Genomic DNA, 18,681 nt, shown 5'->3' with positions numbered 1-18,681 from the left:
CCGTAGAATATTACTAAATCTTACTTTAGTTTTACCCTATATTTACTAGTTTAGAGCTAGGCTATAACTATTAATAAACCCCGGGTCCTTATATACGTCCGCCGGACCCTCTTATACTTAGTAATATTTAATATTATAAAGCTCCCTTATTAGGACTTATTTAGAGTACGTATCCTAGGGTATTATATCCTTAATATTTACCGCGCCCCTAATAAGAAGTATATATTAATAATACTCGATTACTAAACCCCTTTATAAAAGCTACTTATTATAGGGGATCTAAACTCTTATTATACTAATTAATAGCCGGGGACCCCCTTATATACCCCCGGGAACTACTTTACTAATTAAATAGACGGCTATTACTTTACTATATTAAACCCCGTAGGGGTCCCTATTTATAAAGCGGGTAACGTATTTAACCTAGCTATTTCTAACGTCCCCTTAGCCCGGACTTAGATTATTAGCTATATATATACTAAATCGGACTATAATACTCTTATTATAACTATCCCCTTTCTCGCTAGCTTAGGTAATACGTATTAGCTAAGAAAAAAAAAGCGGAGGATTAAATTAGAAAATATACTATAGTTCGTAAAGAGGGTTAGAGAGCTAACTTAGGTAATATATACTATATACGATACTATATAAAACCTTAATTAGGCCGCAGAGAGCCTTAATAACGTATTTTAATATACTTATACTTCTTCTTCTACCCCGTATTATATAGGGAGTAGGGGGACGAAGTAGTAAGACGAATTATATACTAAAGCTAATAAATATTTTAAAATAATATACGCGGCCGACCCCTAATCTCTTATTATAATTATAACTAATTAATAACGCGATAGTATTATATAGAGGGCTAAGGCCGCTATATAAGCTAAAATAGTCTCCTTTATTAAAAAGGATTTAAATATATACCGAATTATAAATTAGAACCGGCCTAGGCCTTAGGTCTAATCCCCTCCTCTATAAAATAATAAGAATATAATTACTAAACTTATTAAAAAGGCAATGCTCTTCTAAAAAAAGCTTTTAGAGCGTACGACTATAAAGGACGACGCATATTTTAACTTTACGATATACCCTTATTAACTATTACTTTAGGATCTTATTATTTATTAGCGCGAAGTAAATAATACGGTACTTAGCGCGGGAAATACTACCCTTAGTATAAATAATATTACGGTTTTAATATTATAGGCTTACTAACTATATATTAATAACTACGTCCGTTACTTTTATTAAGCCTATCTCGTACTTAGGTACTACCCTAAGGCTTAGTAAGACGCTAAGGTAGTAATAATACTAAAGCCTAACTAGGATATATATATTTATAAAGGCTAGCGCTTAATCTTACTCCTAGCGACCCTAGGAAAGGGGCTAGAGCGCTTTATAGCTAGGAGGATATTCTATATTATTATTACCCGAGGCGTGCTTAATTTATAAATAGCTAGGGTACTACTTAAGTAATTAGCTATAAATATAACTAGGGTAATAGCTTATAATATATAAGCTACCTTTAATAAGAAGCTAGTTATTATTATTATTATAATAAATATTAAAAGAGCCTTCGACTTAGTATTATATAACTAGTTATATAACCGGCTCTAAGCATAGGGTTGGCTTAAGAATATTATTACTTAGGTATAGTACTTTAACTAGTCGTACTAAGCCTTAGTTTATTATAAAAGATATTAAACTTTTATATCCCCCCTCTTTTATAATCTATTATAGGGGTTACCGATCTTACCTATCCTCTTCTTATTATATACTAAATAGATTTATTAAATTAGCCCAGAGTTCTCTAAATTCGGTTATATTAATAATTATATAATACTAAGCGTTAGGAGGGATCTTACTAAAGCTACTTCCTAAGTATAGTAGATTTTAAATAATACTATTACTTAGGGTAGGGATAATACTATTTAGTTTAATCTTAAGAAGACCGAAGTCCTTTATTTTATAAAGCGGATTTTACTAAGGGCCGGAGATATCGCCCCCCCCCCTATTTATTATAATAATAGGGAGATTAGACTTTATAAAAAGGGTATTATAAAGTAGCTAGGTATTATTTTTAATAAGAAGCTACTTTTTTATAGCTATATTACTAACTGTCGAAGTAAGGCTAGGTCTATAGCTAGTTATATTAAAAATCTTAATAAAGTTTTTAATAATATACCCCCCGTTACTATACACAAAGCGATCTATATTATTATTATTTTTAAAGCCCTATACGGCGCTAAGCTATAATACCCCGGCCCGACCTAACTTATTTTTAAAGTTAGGGTTAACTCCAAAATACGTACCTAACTAGAAGTCTAATACGGGCTAAAGTTAGTTATTAGGACTCTCTAAACCCTTATTAATATTACCTTAAGGGGCTCTCTTTTAGTATAGCGGACTATACTAGTTATAACACTACTATATAAAGTAAATACTCTACTAATAGAGCTTTTCTTAAACTCTTTTAGAAATTACTATATTATTAGGCTTTTTATACTAAACTACTCTTATCCCTTAGCCTAGAGGATCCGTAATTATAAGCTACTACGTAACCGTAGGAACCCCTCTTACTTAACTACGCTTACCTAAGTAGTTAGTTAAATTAAACGTCCCCCGTAACTAGCCTTATTACCCCATAACTTCTTAATTATAAGTAACTTTAGTAATACTTAAGAGGTAACTAAGATAGAAAAAATATAAAGCTATTATAAATAGTATAAATCTCTCCTTACTACGTATATTATAGCCTATATAAATAGGTTATAAATAACTCTAGAGGCTACGGGCTTTAAGTATACTATTTACTAAGGACTATAACTAATTTATTTTAAGTACTACTACCTCCCCCGGGCCGAGGTCTTTAATATTAAAATAAAAAGGGCTATTATAGGTCTCTACGCGGCGCTAAGGTTTAAAAATAAGTTTATTATAACTATTACGGTCTATTTAAATAACTAGGCTACTATTAAGTACTTAAATAGTACCCCTCCCTTATTCTCTTAATATACTATTTTTAAGTTTAGGGAGCTTATTAAAAACGCTAAGGTCCTTATTATCTCTCGCTAAACGCCTAGTTATAAGGGTATTATAAAGAACGAGATAGCGGACCGGTTAGTTAAAAAGGGTACTACTATAAGTCCCCTTAACTTACTTATACGCCCCCTAACTACTACTTATATTAAGTATCGTACTTAGGAGAGATAGCTAACTATACTTCGGGGCTAGTAAGAGGATTACTAACTAGACTCTTATAGGGCCTTTGCCTTACTTATTAATAATATAATAAGCCCCGAGCTAAAGTCGCTTATATAACGCTAGCTCTATTAGCTCTTCTTAGCTAGGTCCGGCTATAGGGACTATACTATATATTACTACTTATATAACTACGATAATATTAACCTCTACTACTTATATAAAAAGGAGAAAGTACTTAATTATATTTATTATTACTATTTAGTTTTACGTAGGGGCACGCTATAGTTTACCCGAGCTAACTTCGTCCGGCGTTAATTTAATAAAAACTAGTTTACTTATATTATATTATTATAAAGCTCCCGGTTCTTTATTAATATCTACCTAAAATAAACTAATATTTATTAGAATCGGGTTAGCGCGCGCGGAATTAGTTATAGTAATACTAGACCTATATTTATTACTAAATAATACGGTTATAATAGAGGTCTCGGGGTGCCCCCCTTAGCCCTTATATTAATAAACTAACGTAATAGGACGTGCTATATAGTTCGTATCCTAACTAACTATTTAGAATAGACCCTTTTAGGCTAAACCCTCCTACCGTAATAGGTTTATTAATACGGCCGTTAGCTTCCCTAGCGGATATTAATTTTATAAAGTAAGTATATTAATACGGCTCGTTTAACTAGGATACGTAATAGGCTATATACCCCGTCGGCCTTATAAAGCTTATATTTATACATAGTAGTATTAATAGTAATATTACTCTTTATTTACGTTATATTAATACTTTACCTTATTATATAATATATTATATTACCTTATAATACGATATATATTATATACCTCCTCCCCTTACTTTACTACTTTATATTATACTATTCTCCCTCTACTTACTAAAGGAGCTAGACTCTTTACCTCGGGCAGTAATACTTATTATAGTACGACGACGGTCTTTTTATAAATATATAAAATACTACTTAGTTAGTTTATTATATTATTAATATAATACTCGAACCTTACTAAGTATATCTACTCTAGGTTATAAGATATTATAAGGGGCTATACTTAAGTAAAAGGGTTAATCTTAGAGTATATATTATATTATTTTATAAGAGGGTATTATATAGGCTCTACGGGGCACGGCATACGGTCTTATAATTTTAACGCGATATAGTCGCCTTTCGCCTTACTTAAGGACATCACGGCGTAAAATAGTACAAACAAACAAATAAATCCACGCTTCTGTCAATGCCGTAATCTCAAAGCAAAGCCAAGGGACTCGGCGGTCCTGCTCGATCCCCCGAACCAGACAAAGACATATTTGCCATCATTCTCGCAAGACTGGGTAGTGTCTCCCAGTTGTATTCCTCCTTCCACTGGTTGCCAGTCTTGGCCTGGATGACGAGATCATACAGATTCGCCAATTCCCGGCTGTCCCACATTCCCTCTCTCCGCTTCATGCCACGGAGAACATCGACGATCCTCCGTTCGAGGTCAACATTGTCGCAAAAGGCGCAGATGTATGCAAGCGAGGGAACAATGTCTGCCGCGAGAGCAAACATGGGCCTGGGAAGTCCTTCCCTGCTGGCCACAACCTCCTCGGCCATATCAACGAGCCCGTGCAGTTCGGCCATACTGCTATCCTTCATGGCACACGGCCCTTCTTGGGCATTGGAAATCTCCCAGCTTTTACGAGAGAAGCGAAGGGCTTTGAGCTCGTTCAGGTCCGCCGGCTCCAGTACATCCGGTAGGTTCTCTTGCAACAAATCGAACCGGCAACACCAAATGTCGAAAAGCCTTGTTGCCTCCTCCCACGCTGCCTTTTGCTGGTCCTGCATCTCTTGCGGAGGCTCCGGCGCAATGCAAGCCGAGGGGCCTGAGTGCCAGCAATTATCGGATTCGCAAAACCAGCTGTCTTCAAAGGCGTCCGAGAACGTCAACTCGACAAAGTGCAGCCGATGCCGGGCTTCGGATACGTTTTCGAACGGCGTGTTGCGCTCGTCTTCGGGTTCTGGCTGTGTGAAGTAAGATAGATCGGGGACGACCTCGTCTTCAATGAGCATGGAGGTGTCCATGCCGACACATGTGAACATGGTTGTGATGTCGCACAACTGGTCAAAGTGTTTCTTTACCGTGTCTGCCAGCTGTCTGTCGTAGGCCGACAGGGATGAGGGGTCGCGTTGATTAAGTATGGCTGCTTGGTGGAGTGACTCGAGGACTTTGGACCCAGCCCTCAGATGCTGGATAGCCTTGTCGTATTGACCTCGCACAATCTCGTAACAAACAAATACTAGACAGCAGATGAGCGTGATTCGAATGTTGACAGGTGATGGATCAGCCATGATCTGTATCGTCTCTGAGACGGCCTTTCGGTAGTGCCTCACGGCTAGATCGTTGAACGCTAAGGCGGATTCGGAAGGTTGTTCGTCAAAGTATGGGTTCTCAAGAAATCCCCTGTGAGCCACGCCGAGCGCAATGATTGCATGCTTTACCGAGTCTGAGTAGTAGCCCAGTGGCAGGATGTAGTTGCTCCATAACTTGGCGAGAGGTGTGGCAGTTCCGAAATCCGGGACAGTACATCGGTTGACGTGGTGGAACATCAACCTCTCGAGGGTTGTACCGGAGACGTCCCAATCTACAGGAGGCGATAGCGGCATTACTGAGTTGATAAATCGCCTCCGAGATGGTGGAATCGAGCGGGTCGAGCATGATGATGCCGGGCTCGGCCGTTTGCTTGGGAGCGAGGTCGGATATCCATCGCACTTGTGTTTGTCCTTGCTACACCGCTTACAGAACGGCTTCGCTTCATCGCACTTTACATGTCGGGCTCTGAGAACGGAATATTTGTTAGCTGCTGGAGAACTAGAGTTGTCTACGTGGAGGATGAAGCAGCACAGTCGATAGTTGTAGGGCGAGGCGGAGAAGCCTTACTTGCTGTCAATAGGGTAGGTGGCGTCAGTTGAACCAGTCTTTAATAAACTACAGTGGCATCAGTGTTGTCACAAACCATGTTAGACATCCGGTCCTGACCTTTGATGCGCTCGCCCTAGTCCGCTTGGGTTTCTTGGGTGCGGGTACCACCGAGAAGACTCCCGTACCCGGGATCGAGGTATCCAATGACATGGTCGGCTTCGGTTGCGTAGTGTGCGTAATAGTATATGCGAGCGTATCTAGGCGCATAGGATTCACTGGTAAGAGGGCAAGGTAGCCACTGACAGGCCGTCGAATGCTGAATTCAGTACTCCGTACACCGTTGGGAGTGAGGCTCTCTCGGAAATCGGGTTGTGCGGGCGCAGGAACTAAGACAGGGGATACACTTGCCAAGATTGGCGCGTTCGGGCGGCGCCCACTATATAAAGCCAACGTGTCGAATCCGGACGATCGCGACCCTCGGCCGCCGTATGCCCCTGGCTGGTCCCTGCGACGTCAGCCCCTTCGTCAGAATCGACATGCGTTTGGGCGCTAGGTTTAGTCTTTTACGACGTAGCCAATCACATAGACAAAACGTAAGTTTTTACCTCATGAATTATGGGGCTGGTGATGGTGAGGCAGTTTTAAAGACTCCAAATTGTCCTAATCAAGCCCACCGAGAAGAGAAAAACAGCTGCCTAGCCGGCGTGGACCACACGGCGACGCCGATAGATTGAGTAAAACGCTTCTTTCAGCCCTACGAGGCCGAGTATCAGTCTCGTCACGTTTCTCGGGGGTTCTCAAAAGAGTTTGACTAGCCGATGATGCCCGCCAACTCCTAGTTTCTTCCCCGTCTCCCCTGAGATGGACATACACTCTTGGCTCTCGCCCCGTGGTCCGTGGAGTCTGGAGATTCAAGTGGCCCAGTCTCAGATCTCTCTCGACAACCAACATCCCTGCCCAGGTCACATTTTCCAACGGCAAGTTGGACTCGGCATCGAGTGCCGGTCGTCTGTGCTACAATTCGGAATAACGGCGTAAGGCCGCCGCCAATTGTAGGTTAGTCTTCCCTCAAGCCTCCGAAGCTCCGTGGCTTCTAGCGCCGGGCCTTTAAATCTACAGGGAACTTAGGCCTGGAACATGTGAAACTCAAATTGGCTGCTGCCTAGAACACGAACGCTTGCAACGTAGTATCGTTGTTATTTCAAGTCTGTCTACGGAGTACAAACTAACGATTAGAGCTTGTAGGTTGACGTTTCCTACCATTAAGCCTGGCTAGAGAGATAGCTAAAGTCGTCGGACAACGATCCCCTTGGCTGTCAACTCTATTTTTGTCTTTGGGAGTCACCTCTTAACGTAAGTTCTACTAGTGAATCTTCCCATCATTCCACATTGTGAACTAAATGCCGAAGACTTGCACCCGTTGAATGCACAAATTGGTGACTGCCCTTGGAGTGAATCAGGGGCTTCGCGCTCGCGTTCCACTGGCATCAATGTCTCCAGCTCTTGGCCCCAAAACTTACCATGCTTGGACAATCTATCTAGGATCATTGACATGCTTACCCACACTGGGTCCCCAAGACCCGTCCTGTGCCACGCTAGTTACCAACGCCGGCAGCGTCTCAACTTGACTAAACTTGGCTACGCGTCATAAGATTTCCAAGGCATGTTCTGCCCAGTTCCCGATGAGCTACGATGCGCGTTTGATGTCACTGACCGAAACGTTTCTAGCACTAGGAACTTAACGATGCGCTAAAGCAGATGCTGGATAGCCAGTCGTTTGGTTGGCATACTGCCAATAGCCGATGCGTGACGCGCTTAGGAATGTTCTGGCTTGAAGTCATTGATTGGCCGTCACATTAGGCAGGCCATGAACTTTTGTAGCTCGGGGTGAAGGTAAGTTTGCACACACGAGATCACCAAAAATGCCACAATGTATCGCCGGATCGGTTGTGGCCACGCGTACAACATGCAATGCTGAAATTTGACTCGACGAGGTACGAGATGTCATCCGATCTGATAGACTCCGCCATGGAAAGATATCTTTTCCACGGCTTTAATTCAGGCAGAGCTTTGTATTTTGAGACACGAGCTCAAGGGGGTGCTTCCCCAGCCAAGTCTAAGCTCGGCCGTGTCAGTGTCGATCTGCAAGATTCGTCTACGGGCCAGAAACAAGCTCTGAAGCAGACGTGCCCGATAACATGGGATGACATGGTGACACCAGCTCTCACTGGAGGGTGGACGTCCGCGCCGCGACGAGTCTCACTGACAGCTGTAGCTTGCATGAGACACCAGGCGGTGTTCATCAGACCAAGCACCGAGAACAGCCTCAATCAACTGAAGTAGGTCCCTTTGCTTTGATTTCACCAGATGATTCATTCGTCGATGCATGTTACTACTAGGTAAATGATAGCAGCGAATATGGATTATGCGAATAGGGACCTTGTACAAGGATTGGAAGCTTGGGCCTCTCGGCACCAGTAGATATACTGGAGAGGGATACGGATACCACAAGTACGAATATAGTAATGGCAATCGGTACAGAGCAATATGGGGAACATCCCCCGAGTTCCGCGGAGATAACCTCCAATTGGCAATAGCTTCAATATCCTGAGACTATCAACGGCGCCCCCCGCATAAGACATGCAAGTCTGTCAAGGGTCCCTCATGTAACATAAACATCCATGGGGCTTAAGCAACACAGGGGGAGGCTTGGGCTCGGAGGCCTCGACCCACCCGCAAAAAAAGTCCGTCCTAGAGTTCTGGTCTGACCCATGCAACTCAGGTAAGGCGTTCTTCGAATCTTATCGTAGGAATCACATCGACAGGTTTACTGCTGAATATTGTTCCGTCAAGGAATGTTGTAAAGAATTCTTGATCCAATGGCAATGAAGATCCCTTATGGCCTACGTGTCTGTGCCAGCCCTGGTAAGCAGATCAATCATCTGTCGGTCGGTGCTACTCGGTCTTTTCCACACGAATCGGTCTTTTCCGTAACGGTTTGCATATAGAAATGTACCCTACCACGGTAAGCGTGTCCGAGGGGCGCGGGTCTACGTTGTGAGTGGTGTGACTGGTCTGCGGGTATCGAGGTGCACCTGGACACGGTGGTGGGTAGATGGGGCTCCAAATCGAGTCGACCATCTTAACTATGTGCATTCACCAATTCACCAGTTGAGGGAAATTGCGAGCTGAGACAAACCGTGAGAATCTCCTGTTCTTTCGAGGTCCGAGTGCACTTCACCTTCTTGGTTGGTTATGGTCCTTATGGTACGCTAGTATTAAGCGTAAATCTACTCAGCTCAGTATGACAGTTGCTGCCTTGGCGTTGGCGCAAAGTCTTTTTGTTACCGTTTTCGACATGGGAATAGTTGAGTCCGAGTGAAAGTTGTCAACTTGCTAGAGAGCTGTTAAGGAGCGACCTTACCTTATCAGGAGACGATCGATCTATCATTGATGCAAACCGCGACAGATGGGGTGGCCTCTCCTTGGAAACGGATAGAAACGACGCAATGCATCGAATCCCTCGCACCCTCCAGCATCAGAGATGCAAAGAGTGCGCGTGCCAAAGGGCCAAGCAAAAGGTTTGACAAATACCTGAAACCTCAAAGTCGACTCGCGATAGCCGTCGATCTTGCAACCAGTTTCGAGTGCTGAAGAGCTAACATCTTACGTACCTCAGCAATGCGTTTCTTCTACACAAGCCTGGGCTTCGAAGGACTGTCACAATTGCATGATGGAAATTGACCCCTCACGAGACTCCACGCCGACGGACAGACATACTAGCGCTTCTCGGATCAAAACCGAGTCCCAGTCACCAAAGTCGGAAAACTCTGTCAGCTGAGAGACGCTGAACAACCTGACGGTTTTATCGATCGAGTCTAGATTGGATCAGCCTCGAGGAACACTGCGAGTTCTTCATGCCACTTTGCTCGTCACTCGACAGCCCATCGCGATCCAACTCTACGCTTCTACAGTGCCGCCATGTTCGACGCGGCTCTGCTGCGAAACCCAAACCTGCCGACTACCTAACAGTTCAGCACCATGAGAAATCGTCTTGAGACAGTTGTCGACCACACGCTTCTATTTTGAGAGGCAGAATCTCGCCTGTATGCGGTTGCTTGGGTTCTAAAGCTGCCAGACCCTACGAGAAACACCAAGTCCGACTGTGAATTGGTTCCAGCTACGTGGCGTCTAAGGGTCGTCTCTTCGACATCATTGGCTCTATCATCTGCGGATCAAAAGGCACGGTAAACGACCAGCGACGGAGACTGCTTCGACGACACTCTCGGCTTACCTTTTTCACCTAAAGGACTATACAGCTCGTTCCAGATATCGGACCTCCGAGCCAATCCTCCAGTCTACACTCAACAAGATAGGAGAGCAAAGATCCAGTCACCAATACCCTATCTCTCACAACAACCTCAAACCCTCAATCAACTCTCCAACCTCCTCCCTCGAACCCTCAGGCCTCGTAACCCAACACTCCGCCCAGAACCACCCGTCCCCCTCCAACCCCCTCTCGTCAAGCCCCTTCCGCCTAACATCCTCAACCGCAGCCATCTGCTCCTCCCTCGAACTAAACCTCCTCTGCCGAAAAACCCTCCCCTCAACCTTCTCCGTCACAAGCCCAAACTCCGTCCTCAACCTCTCCGCAACCTCATCAAACGAGAAGACGCGCAGCACAAACGTCACCATCCACAACTGCGAGGGAGACGACGGCGAAGATGCCCTCGCTGCGGCGGCGATGCGGCTGAAGGTCGAGGCGCCGACGTAGCCTACCCCGCCTGTCCACACCACAAGCTTGACATCGCGGAGCGCTTGGCGGAGGTCTGGTGAGGGGTCGTGGGTTTCGAGGTTCTCCGTGAAGCCGGCTGCGTGGAGGCCTGTTTTTAGAGAATACAATATCGCTTCCGGTGCGACGTCTAAGCCGATTACCTCTACTTCATTCTTCGAATCATGCTCGCGCCGCCATCTACGTCCCGCGAAGAACCGCTCGTCAGCCTCAATCTGCTCCCGAGAGTAGAGTTTCGGGGTAGAGGCGTAGTGTTCCGCCAACGCGTTCATATCGATGTCGTGGCGGAGGAGGGCGGCGTTGATCCCGTACGAAGAGCATACATCCAGGACCTTGACTTGGTTTGCTGCGGTCACAGCATCATCGCCGTTTGAGGTCGGGGATGGGTCCCTCGCGGAGATGTGCTGGAGAATGCGGCTCACAAAGGGAAGTGCCTGCTGCGGGATTTGGTATTGGAGCGGCGTCAGAGCCGCGAAGTAAGCGCGGGGATCGGGCTGGTTGTAGATTGATTTGAAGTCGGCTTTGCGCGTGTTGCTGAATTGCTCAGGCTGCTCTTCGATCGTCATCTTGTCGTTGGGTTGCGAATGCGGAATGTATGTACTGTAAAGAATGATACTAGAAGGTATGGATCATAGCTTGCTCTCTTATTTCCCAATGCTTGGTAGCAACCGAGGGAGTCTTGGCCAAGATATATCTCTTTCAATTGACATATGTCTTCTGCCAGGACATACTACAGCTCCTACGCAAGGAAGTCAGGTACAGCGACACAAAGCAAAGAGCCAAGATCAGCAACGAAAGGCACCGGCCAACCAATTCCCTCAATCTCCTCATTCACATGTGCTTAAATCAAGTTTTACGCGGGACCTGCATACGCGTGGGCTGTCACTCACATCTGTTGAACTGAACATCACCATCGCATCAGGATCTCGGTCTGCAAGGCCGAACCCTACCTACCAACCATCACAGCTCGATCAAGCCCACTTCTGCGGCGCGGGCCGCGAGGCAGTGAGCCCGCTTGCCTCGCTTCTACTAACAGCCGTTACTTTGTCGATGCAGTCTACAAAAAAATACGCTCTATGCATTAGCGGCGGGGCCAATATGCACGACAAACGAGTGGTCAATGGTCATCTGAGAATCTTTGCTACTTTGCGTATCTCGATGAAGGACCGCATCATGTAGGCTGCTGTACGTTCATACCGCCATGCGTGAGGCTGACGCGAGGCAATTGAGCGAACTTGTAACCGAGCTGCAGCAATCGGCATCAGGATGTAGTATGGGGACTTTCGTGAAGGGAGGCGGGGTCCGGTTAGAATTGGCCGATCTGGACACACTTCTGTGAAGTTTGCTGTCCAAGACCTCACTCAATTTTATCAAAGCATTGGCTAATTCTCAGAATAATTATGGTTGTATTAAATCATTACTATATCATACTATGCGCTCGTAAGACTAAGCCGTTACGTCTAGTACTTTCCCGTGACCTGGATCTGAGGGGTCTTGTAGACATCCCAGTTGTCCGCGTGCGTGGGGTTTCCGAAAGGACGGAGAGCGGCAAAGCGCAAGGTGTAGTTACCAGGCGCAATCTGCGTGCCGTTGCCCAGCTTGCCGAACCACCAGTGCTCGTGGTAGGTCGCGCCAGCGTTGCGGTAGATGTCGGTGATGGGGTAGGTGAAGGTATCGTTGGGGTCATACTGCGCCGGGTCAAAAGTCTGGATTTCGCCAGAGCCGACCCACGATGCGGCCGAACCAATGTAACCGTTCTGGCCCTCAACGGGAGGGTAGACCCACTGGCGTTCAGTCCAGCCAGCCTCGTAAATGTCCCAACGTGTCTGGCGGGTTCCCCAAAGGAGCTTCTGGAAGATCCTAGGGAAGTCCTGAGCCTCAATGCTGAGATCAAAGGAGTACGACGCCTTCTGGCTAATGGGAATATCGTTCACGGTTGAGACCGATTGCGGCCAGCCAGCCTCGTGGACACCGCCAAGGGTGTTGCGGAGATCGGCACCGACACCGGCATAGGGAACTGAGACTTGCTCGCCGTTGCTGCCCTGGATGACGACCTTGCCTCCGTAGAGCGGCAGGCCGGTCGCGTTCCAGCCAAGGTTGTCGGGGTTGTTGAAGTTAACGGACACAGTCTTAGTCTCGCCAGCCTTCAGGGTGAAGTCACGAGGAAGGCTGATGTCCGGAGTGTACGTCTTGGGGGCAAGTTGGGCAAAGGTCTTGACGCGCTTAGTTCCGGGAAGGCTGGAGGTGGCGGGGATCCAGGCGAGGGCATCCACACCAGCACCGGGCTGAACGGAGAACTTGTAGGTGACATCTGACTTGCCGTTGTTGGTGACGGTAACATCGTGGTACCGGCTGAAGTAGCGGGTGTCGTTGAGCTGGATCTTCTCAAATTCGAGCTGAGTGTTGTAGTTGAGAATCTTCCAGGCGTCGATCTGACCATTACCAACCTGGGCGGGGGGTGCGCTGTAGCCATAGTCCGTAGCAGTTCCATCGGACCAAGGCAGAGCGTAACCACTAGAGATGATGCGACGGGACAGAGCACGAGCGAAACCCTTGCCCTGGACGCTGCGACCACCCTTCTCAGAGATGTAGAGCGCGGCGACACCAGCCACGTAAGGGCAGGCCATGCTCGTGCCCGACAGGATGGAGTAGGTTCCGTCGAGGTAGGTAGAGAAGATATTACCACCGGGGGCGGCAATGTCAGGCTTTAGCTGGTTGTCGTACAGCAGACCCCAGCTAGTGAAGATGTTGGGGCGGTTTCCAGCCGGGTAGTCGAGAGCAATTGGGATCTCGGGGTTGACCGAGAAGTCAGCAGTGACGGTGGTGTTGGCCTTGATGGCGTTGATGAAGGCAGCACCGGAGTCGGCAGTGATCATGGCGATCTGGCTGTCAGTGTTGCTGGTGCTGGGAGTCGTCATGGGCGATGCGTTGTTGTAAATGAGGATGTACTTCGCGCCCAGGGCAGCAAGGTTCTCTTGCTTCACCTGGAATGTGCAGGTTCCTCTACGAACCAAGGGAATCTTGCCCGTCAAGTCGGGGCTGCCCGCCGGGTAGGGCGTGCAGCCATCAGCGGTGGCACTCGTATCGGTGTTGAGGGCGACAATCGGCCAGTCGATAATGGTGTTGGGGAAGTAGGTTCCCGCAGGAAGGTATCCGACGCGAACGGTCTCGCTGCCGCCGTAGGTAGCTTCGAAGGGGATGGCTGGGAAAACCTCCGTCTCGACGGAAGCCACAGCAATGACATTGTTGCCGGACGATCCAGAGCTACCGTAGAAAGGGCCGCTGGCACCGCTGTTTCCAGCGGAAATGGTGACGACGATGCCCTCATCAACCAAACGGGAAGCAACTTCGGCCCAAGCGTTGTTAGACCAGCCGTTGGAGCCACCGATACTGGCAGTGATGATGTCGACACCGTCGTCGTACGCGGCAAGGAATGACTCAATGAGAGTAGCCGTGTCGGTAGACGCCGCGTTGGAGAAGACCTTGTAAGCGTGAAGAGTGGCCTCGGGGGCGACACCGACCCACGAGTCAGTCTTGCCAGCGACGATACCAGCAACGTGGGTACCGTGGCCGCGGGTGTCGAGAGGATCTTCATCGGGCGCCTTGGGACCGCTGGCCGGGTATGAACCATCACCGACAAAGTCGTAGCCATCGGCGACCTTGAAACCAGGGCCGAAACCGCCACCCAGCTGTTATGTTGTAAGTGTATGTTCGCATTCACGATGGGCGCAGCTCCAACTTACAGCAGGGTGCTTGTACCAGATACCGGTATCAACAACACCAACCTTGACACCCTTACCAAAGATGCCCTGGGCGTGAAGCTTGGCTACACCAGTGGCATTGTGTGTCGAATATGTGGGAGCATCCTCAGGCGCAGCAGCCTTGGGTTCCGTCGGCGCAAGCTTGATCTGCTCGTTGACCCAGACGTTGACGACGTCTGGGAGCTCCTGCAGGGTGTCGAGAGTGAAGGTGTCAGTCTCGATGCTGGCACCGGAGAAGACGTTGCTGGCGAACTCCTTGACGACGGTGATGCCGTCTGTGGAGGCGACATTTTGACGACGAACGCGAGCACTGGAACCCTAGAGTAAGAAAGACGGTGAGTGTCAGCTGGGGACTACAACCTGTGGGAAGGCTTTCTTCGGGCAGCAGCCACGCGCAGCGGGCACTCACAGGAGCGTATTCGATGATGAAGCTCTTGGCGATGAAGGTGGGAGTCTCCTTCTCATCGCTGGCTTCTTGACGAGGGCCGAGGGCCGCAACGCCTCCAAGGTGGAGAGCGAGGGCGAAGGCGGAAACAGTGGCCGAGATGCGCATCTTGCCGGGTGCTGGGTCTTGCCTTGGTATGAACGAGGGTGAGAGAGCGCAAAGCTACCGAAGGAAACCATGTCAAGATGGCATCGCGGCGGCGGCGTGGTTTAAGTAGTCCTTATCTCGCGCTTCTCGCTGACGACCAGATGCCCGTAAGGTGGCGTCGCCGATTCCGGGAGGCAGATGCCCATGAGCCCATGCCTGCTTAGCAGTGAGGCCAGTCTTAAGCCCGGCATAGCAAGAGACGTTAAGAGAGGTAGTACGAGGAAGACGAAGCTACCTTGCTCATATCCCCTGTTAAAGACGTGATATCCAGGATTCAGAGGCTTGCTCATTGGTCAGAGCTACCAAGTTGTACGCAGCTAGCTGCATCTGTCTTGTGTGCGCATGTTTAGTTGCATGGCCAGGTGCAGAGTCGCGTTGAAAATCGAGTGCTTTGCTGCAAGGTCCAAAGACTGGGGGATGGGGAAGCCGAAGCATAGAGAGACAGAAAGAGAATAGGCATGCTCGCCCGGCGGTTGAATGGCGCGACCCATGAGGCGCGGGCCGTGCTATCTGGGGCAAACAACGAGAGTGTAATTTCGCAAGGGTCCAGACGGGCGAGTCGCAGTCTTGGACGTTGATGCCGGTCAATGGAGGTTGTTCTTTCGGAGAGCCGCCAAGACTTGGATGAGCTTCCTCGTTGGGATGCAGTGGATGGCACGGCGCAGAGGATGCAGGCCAGGCGGGGTCCAATAGTGCGAATGGCGTGCGGTACGGGTGCGCCGTTCGTTGGACACCTACCGCCTTGAGATGTCCTCCACAACCCGGCCGCTGTGCATGCCAAGACGTGGTATCAAGGCCTAGGATTGTCTTGATAGCGTGGGTCGTTGATGGATGGTCTGTGTCTGGGTGCTGTTCGACAGTTCATGGCAGAGCACTTGGGCCAGATTTGGGCACGGGGGTGCATCTCGCCAGACGAGGAATCAGGCGGAGTGGTCGATCCTTTGAGAGAACTGCCTCGTAGCCAGCCGTACTTCGTCCGATGTTATCGTACTAGACACCGCGTTGACGGGTTGATGAAGCTATCATGTGTGGCAAGGCAGCCAAGAGGTTGTACTTGTTGCTTCAAGGGCACATGGCAATGGTTATGTGCCACCCTGTGGACCTGTCGCACTCCAATGCAGGTTCAGGCACCGGTCCGGTATGCTGCTATTCATATCTGCGTACGGATATTATCACTGTCGCATAGTCGAGACATTGACAATAAGAAAGCAGCCATCGCTACTGACACGGGAGTTGGTGACCGATGTCGTTGAAGAGAGCTGGGCCGCATCGATGGTGGCGTCTTTGGCGTTCATGGCGTTCATGGCTTGAGGATGTTGCAGAAAAGACGCATACAGCCGCATGGTCGCCGAAACAAAGTTCCCAAAGTTCTGTTCTACTTCCATAGAGGTATTTCCCCGCTCGTTCAGGTACCGGTGAGAATCATAGGCGGATCCTGTCGTGATACATGAGGTGGTCCAAGGAATATGAGGAAGAAGATGGGGAGACAAGGAGACGGCGGCGGGTGTCACGAGGGAAGGCGTCTGTTAGCGCCATTCGTAAAAGCGATAAGCTGATGGCCCGTGTGTTCTCGCTTAACCTGTATTAGCTAATGAATCCCGGTCTAGCCTAAAAAGGCAGCTGAGCGATTAAAGGATCCACTTGCTCGAGGCCCACGGTACGTACCGAAAAGGGGTACCTCACTCAACCCCTCCAGGTTCTGCAGCGGCTGCGAGTACTGATTAGAGAGCTCTCTCTTCCTCCTACAACTGAACAACATCAAATCAACAACTTCTTTTCCTTTGACTTTGATCTAGAAGAACCGCTTGTGGGAGAAACAACTTCTTCCATAGGTTGAAAGCCTATTGAGGCATGGTAAAGGTCCAATAGGTCTCACGTTCTACAAGATATCCTCAATGCCAGCCACCGCCGCATTCGCCCGATCACGAGCAGTCGGGCAACGAGAGGAACCAACAATTTCACCCGCATGCGCATTAAGATTTGAGCCAAGTCTGGATCCTCGACCTTTACCAGCAGGCAAGCAAACAACTCTACAAGTAAGAAACATTCATCTGCAGCGTCACATCGTTCGCATCCTATGTGCCTATTCCAGCTTCGCCCCCCACTCTCCATCGCGGAGTACTTCGCCTGGCAACAGGAGAGCTGCGCCCTCCCAGGCACGCCTTACGCCCAAGATCCAAGACTCCAAGCCCGTCAGCTAATCAAATGATCGACTCATTTGCTGACGCGAGGAGCTGTTGGTTCGAATGTCTCTACCCGATGAAGATCAGCAAGCTCCCTTTCTCCTCTCCGCCAACGTCGCCGGAGCGGCACCCCGGGCGGGCTTCAAGGGCACATCCGAGGCCGAGACACCCTGCACCATTGCCTCATCTGGTCTCATGCTGACGGCATGTCGCGTCTCTTGAATATCCTGCAACTTATTCCTCTCAAACCAGTGCGTAACAGAATGATGAAGGTCTCGTACGCATATCCACCATGCTCCATCCGGTCCATCGACCAATCCAGGCTGCTAAGTACCTATTTGGTGACTAATGAGCACATTTCTCTGGATATGGGCGCAAAACCCAAACGCAAGATCTAGGACCACATAGGAAGGTATTCGAAGCACACCAGAGTGACCAGACGAACTTGGAGCCTGGAGAATGTTAAAAGAAGTTCAACAAGAATGGCACTATCGAATATCCGACATTATGGTTGCTATCCCGATCGGGGAGGTAGATCTGCACATGTTCTAGAAGGAGGGGCGGCCGGGGGTGCGCATGTGCTGGGCTACCACATGTGCAAGCCACGCAGCCACCAGGAACCACGGCGCGATGAGGGGCACGAGGGGCTACAGAGTCCAGACATTTCGTTCTCGTTTACAAGGCGCGAGCTTTCGGCGTCCTTTTGATGATGACCTTGCTTCCGAAGCAGAACTTACTGCAGCTGCAGGATACTCACTCATCCACACTCGTCGTGGACTTTTGAACCTCATTCTAGTGGCGTTGTCAGATTGATACTGTTCTCTCCAAAAGTTCTGGGAACGCTGCATCTTTGAATACTAGCAGACGGAAGACAGAGAGATGGGGCAACTGGCTTCTCCAGGGGCTATGCCGAGGTCGGAAGCTGGCAAAAGCACACCCTCGCATTGCGGCTGAACACCCCACGATCTTTTGCGCTGCACATCCTCTCGATCTAGGCCCCTTCAGTCATGGCCAGCATCACAATACTACACCAAAGTCACATGAATTCCTGGGACGAATTCCCTCCTTGATCCTCTTTTCGATAACTTGGACTCCACCCGGGGACCGGTGCCTGCGCGGCCCTCCGCTCTCCCGCCGTTCGGTCCGGCACCTTTCAGATCAATTCTCGGCGTGATCGCAGAGCGGTGATGAGCGGATAGGGCAAACGATCTCATAGGTATTTCCAAACTATTA

The 18,681-nt window shown here is 48.5% G+C and overlaps 6 protein-coding genes across 6 annotated transcripts; 2 read left to right on the top strand and 4 right to left on the bottom strand.

The window, feature by feature from the left end:
• Positions 1 to 4,466: 4,466 nt before the first annotated feature.
• On the bottom strand, positions 4,467 to 6,387 carry CLUP02_16935 (C6 zinc finger domain-containing protein; the record flags this gene model as incomplete). The annotated part of the gene is made up of 2 exons (XM_049295852.1): positions 4,467 to 6,069; positions 6,191 to 6,387. 2 exons carry the CDS (start codon positions 6,385 to 6,387, stop codon positions 4,467 to 4,469), a joined length of 1,800 nt encoding a protein of 599 aa, XP_049152999.1.
• A 1,655-nt stretch (positions 6,388 to 8,042) lies between these two features.
• On the top strand, positions 8,043 to 8,731 carry CLUP02_16934 (uncharacterized protein; the record flags this gene model as incomplete). The annotated part of the gene is made up of 4 exons (XM_049295851.1): positions 8,043 to 8,079; positions 8,141 to 8,306; positions 8,342 to 8,459; positions 8,531 to 8,731. 4 exons carry the CDS (start codon positions 8,043 to 8,045, stop codon positions 8,729 to 8,731), a joined length of 522 nt encoding a protein of 173 aa, XP_049152998.1.
• A 1,799-nt stretch (positions 8,732 to 10,530) lies between these two features.
• On the bottom strand, positions 10,531 to 11,478 carry CLUP02_16933 (uncharacterized protein; the record flags this gene model as incomplete). The annotated part of the gene is made up of 1 exon (XM_049295850.1): positions 10,531 to 11,478. The coding sequence occupies one exon, from the start codon at positions 11,476 to 11,478 to the stop codon at positions 10,531 to 10,533; it is 948 nt and encodes a 315-aa protein (XP_049152997.1).
• An 88-nt stretch (positions 11,479 to 11,566) lies between these two features.
• Positions 11,567 to 12,298, top strand: CLUP02_16932 (uncharacterized protein; the record flags this gene model as incomplete). The annotated part of the gene is made up of 3 exons (XM_049295849.1): positions 11,567 to 12,087; positions 12,143 to 12,197; positions 12,254 to 12,298. 3 exons carry the CDS (start codon positions 11,567 to 11,569, stop codon positions 12,296 to 12,298), a joined length of 621 nt encoding a protein of 206 aa, XP_049152996.1.
• A 74-nt stretch (positions 12,299 to 12,372) lies between these two features.
• On the bottom strand, positions 12,373 to 15,226 carry CLUP02_16931 (subtilase; the record flags this gene model as incomplete). The annotated part of the gene is made up of 3 exons (XM_049295848.1): positions 12,373 to 14,601; positions 14,656 to 14,991; positions 15,083 to 15,226. 3 exons carry the CDS (start codon positions 15,224 to 15,226, stop codon positions 12,373 to 12,375), a joined length of 2,709 nt encoding a protein of 902 aa, XP_049152995.1.
• Positions 15,227 to 17,910: 2,684 nt separating this feature from the next.
• CLUP02_16930 (uncharacterized protein) lies at positions 17,911 to 18,662 on the bottom strand (the record flags this gene model as incomplete). The annotated part of the gene is made up of 5 exons (XM_049295847.1): positions 17,911 to 18,034; positions 18,128 to 18,148; positions 18,206 to 18,240; positions 18,315 to 18,447; positions 18,541 to 18,662. The coding sequence occupies 5 exons, from the start codon at positions 18,660 to 18,662 to the stop codon at positions 17,911 to 17,913; spliced, it is 435 nt and encodes a 144-aa protein (XP_049152994.1).
• Positions 18,663 to 18,681: the final 19 nt, after the last annotated feature.

This window comes from Colletotrichum lupini, chromosome 9 (genome assembly GCF_023278565.1).
Source record: "Colletotrichum lupini chromosome 9, complete sequence".
In the NCBI taxonomy this organism is placed as follows: domain Eukaryota; kingdom Fungi; phylum Ascomycota; class Sordariomycetes; order Glomerellales; family Glomerellaceae; genus Colletotrichum; species Colletotrichum lupini.
This window is presented reverse-complemented; position numbering and strand designations above follow the sequence as displayed.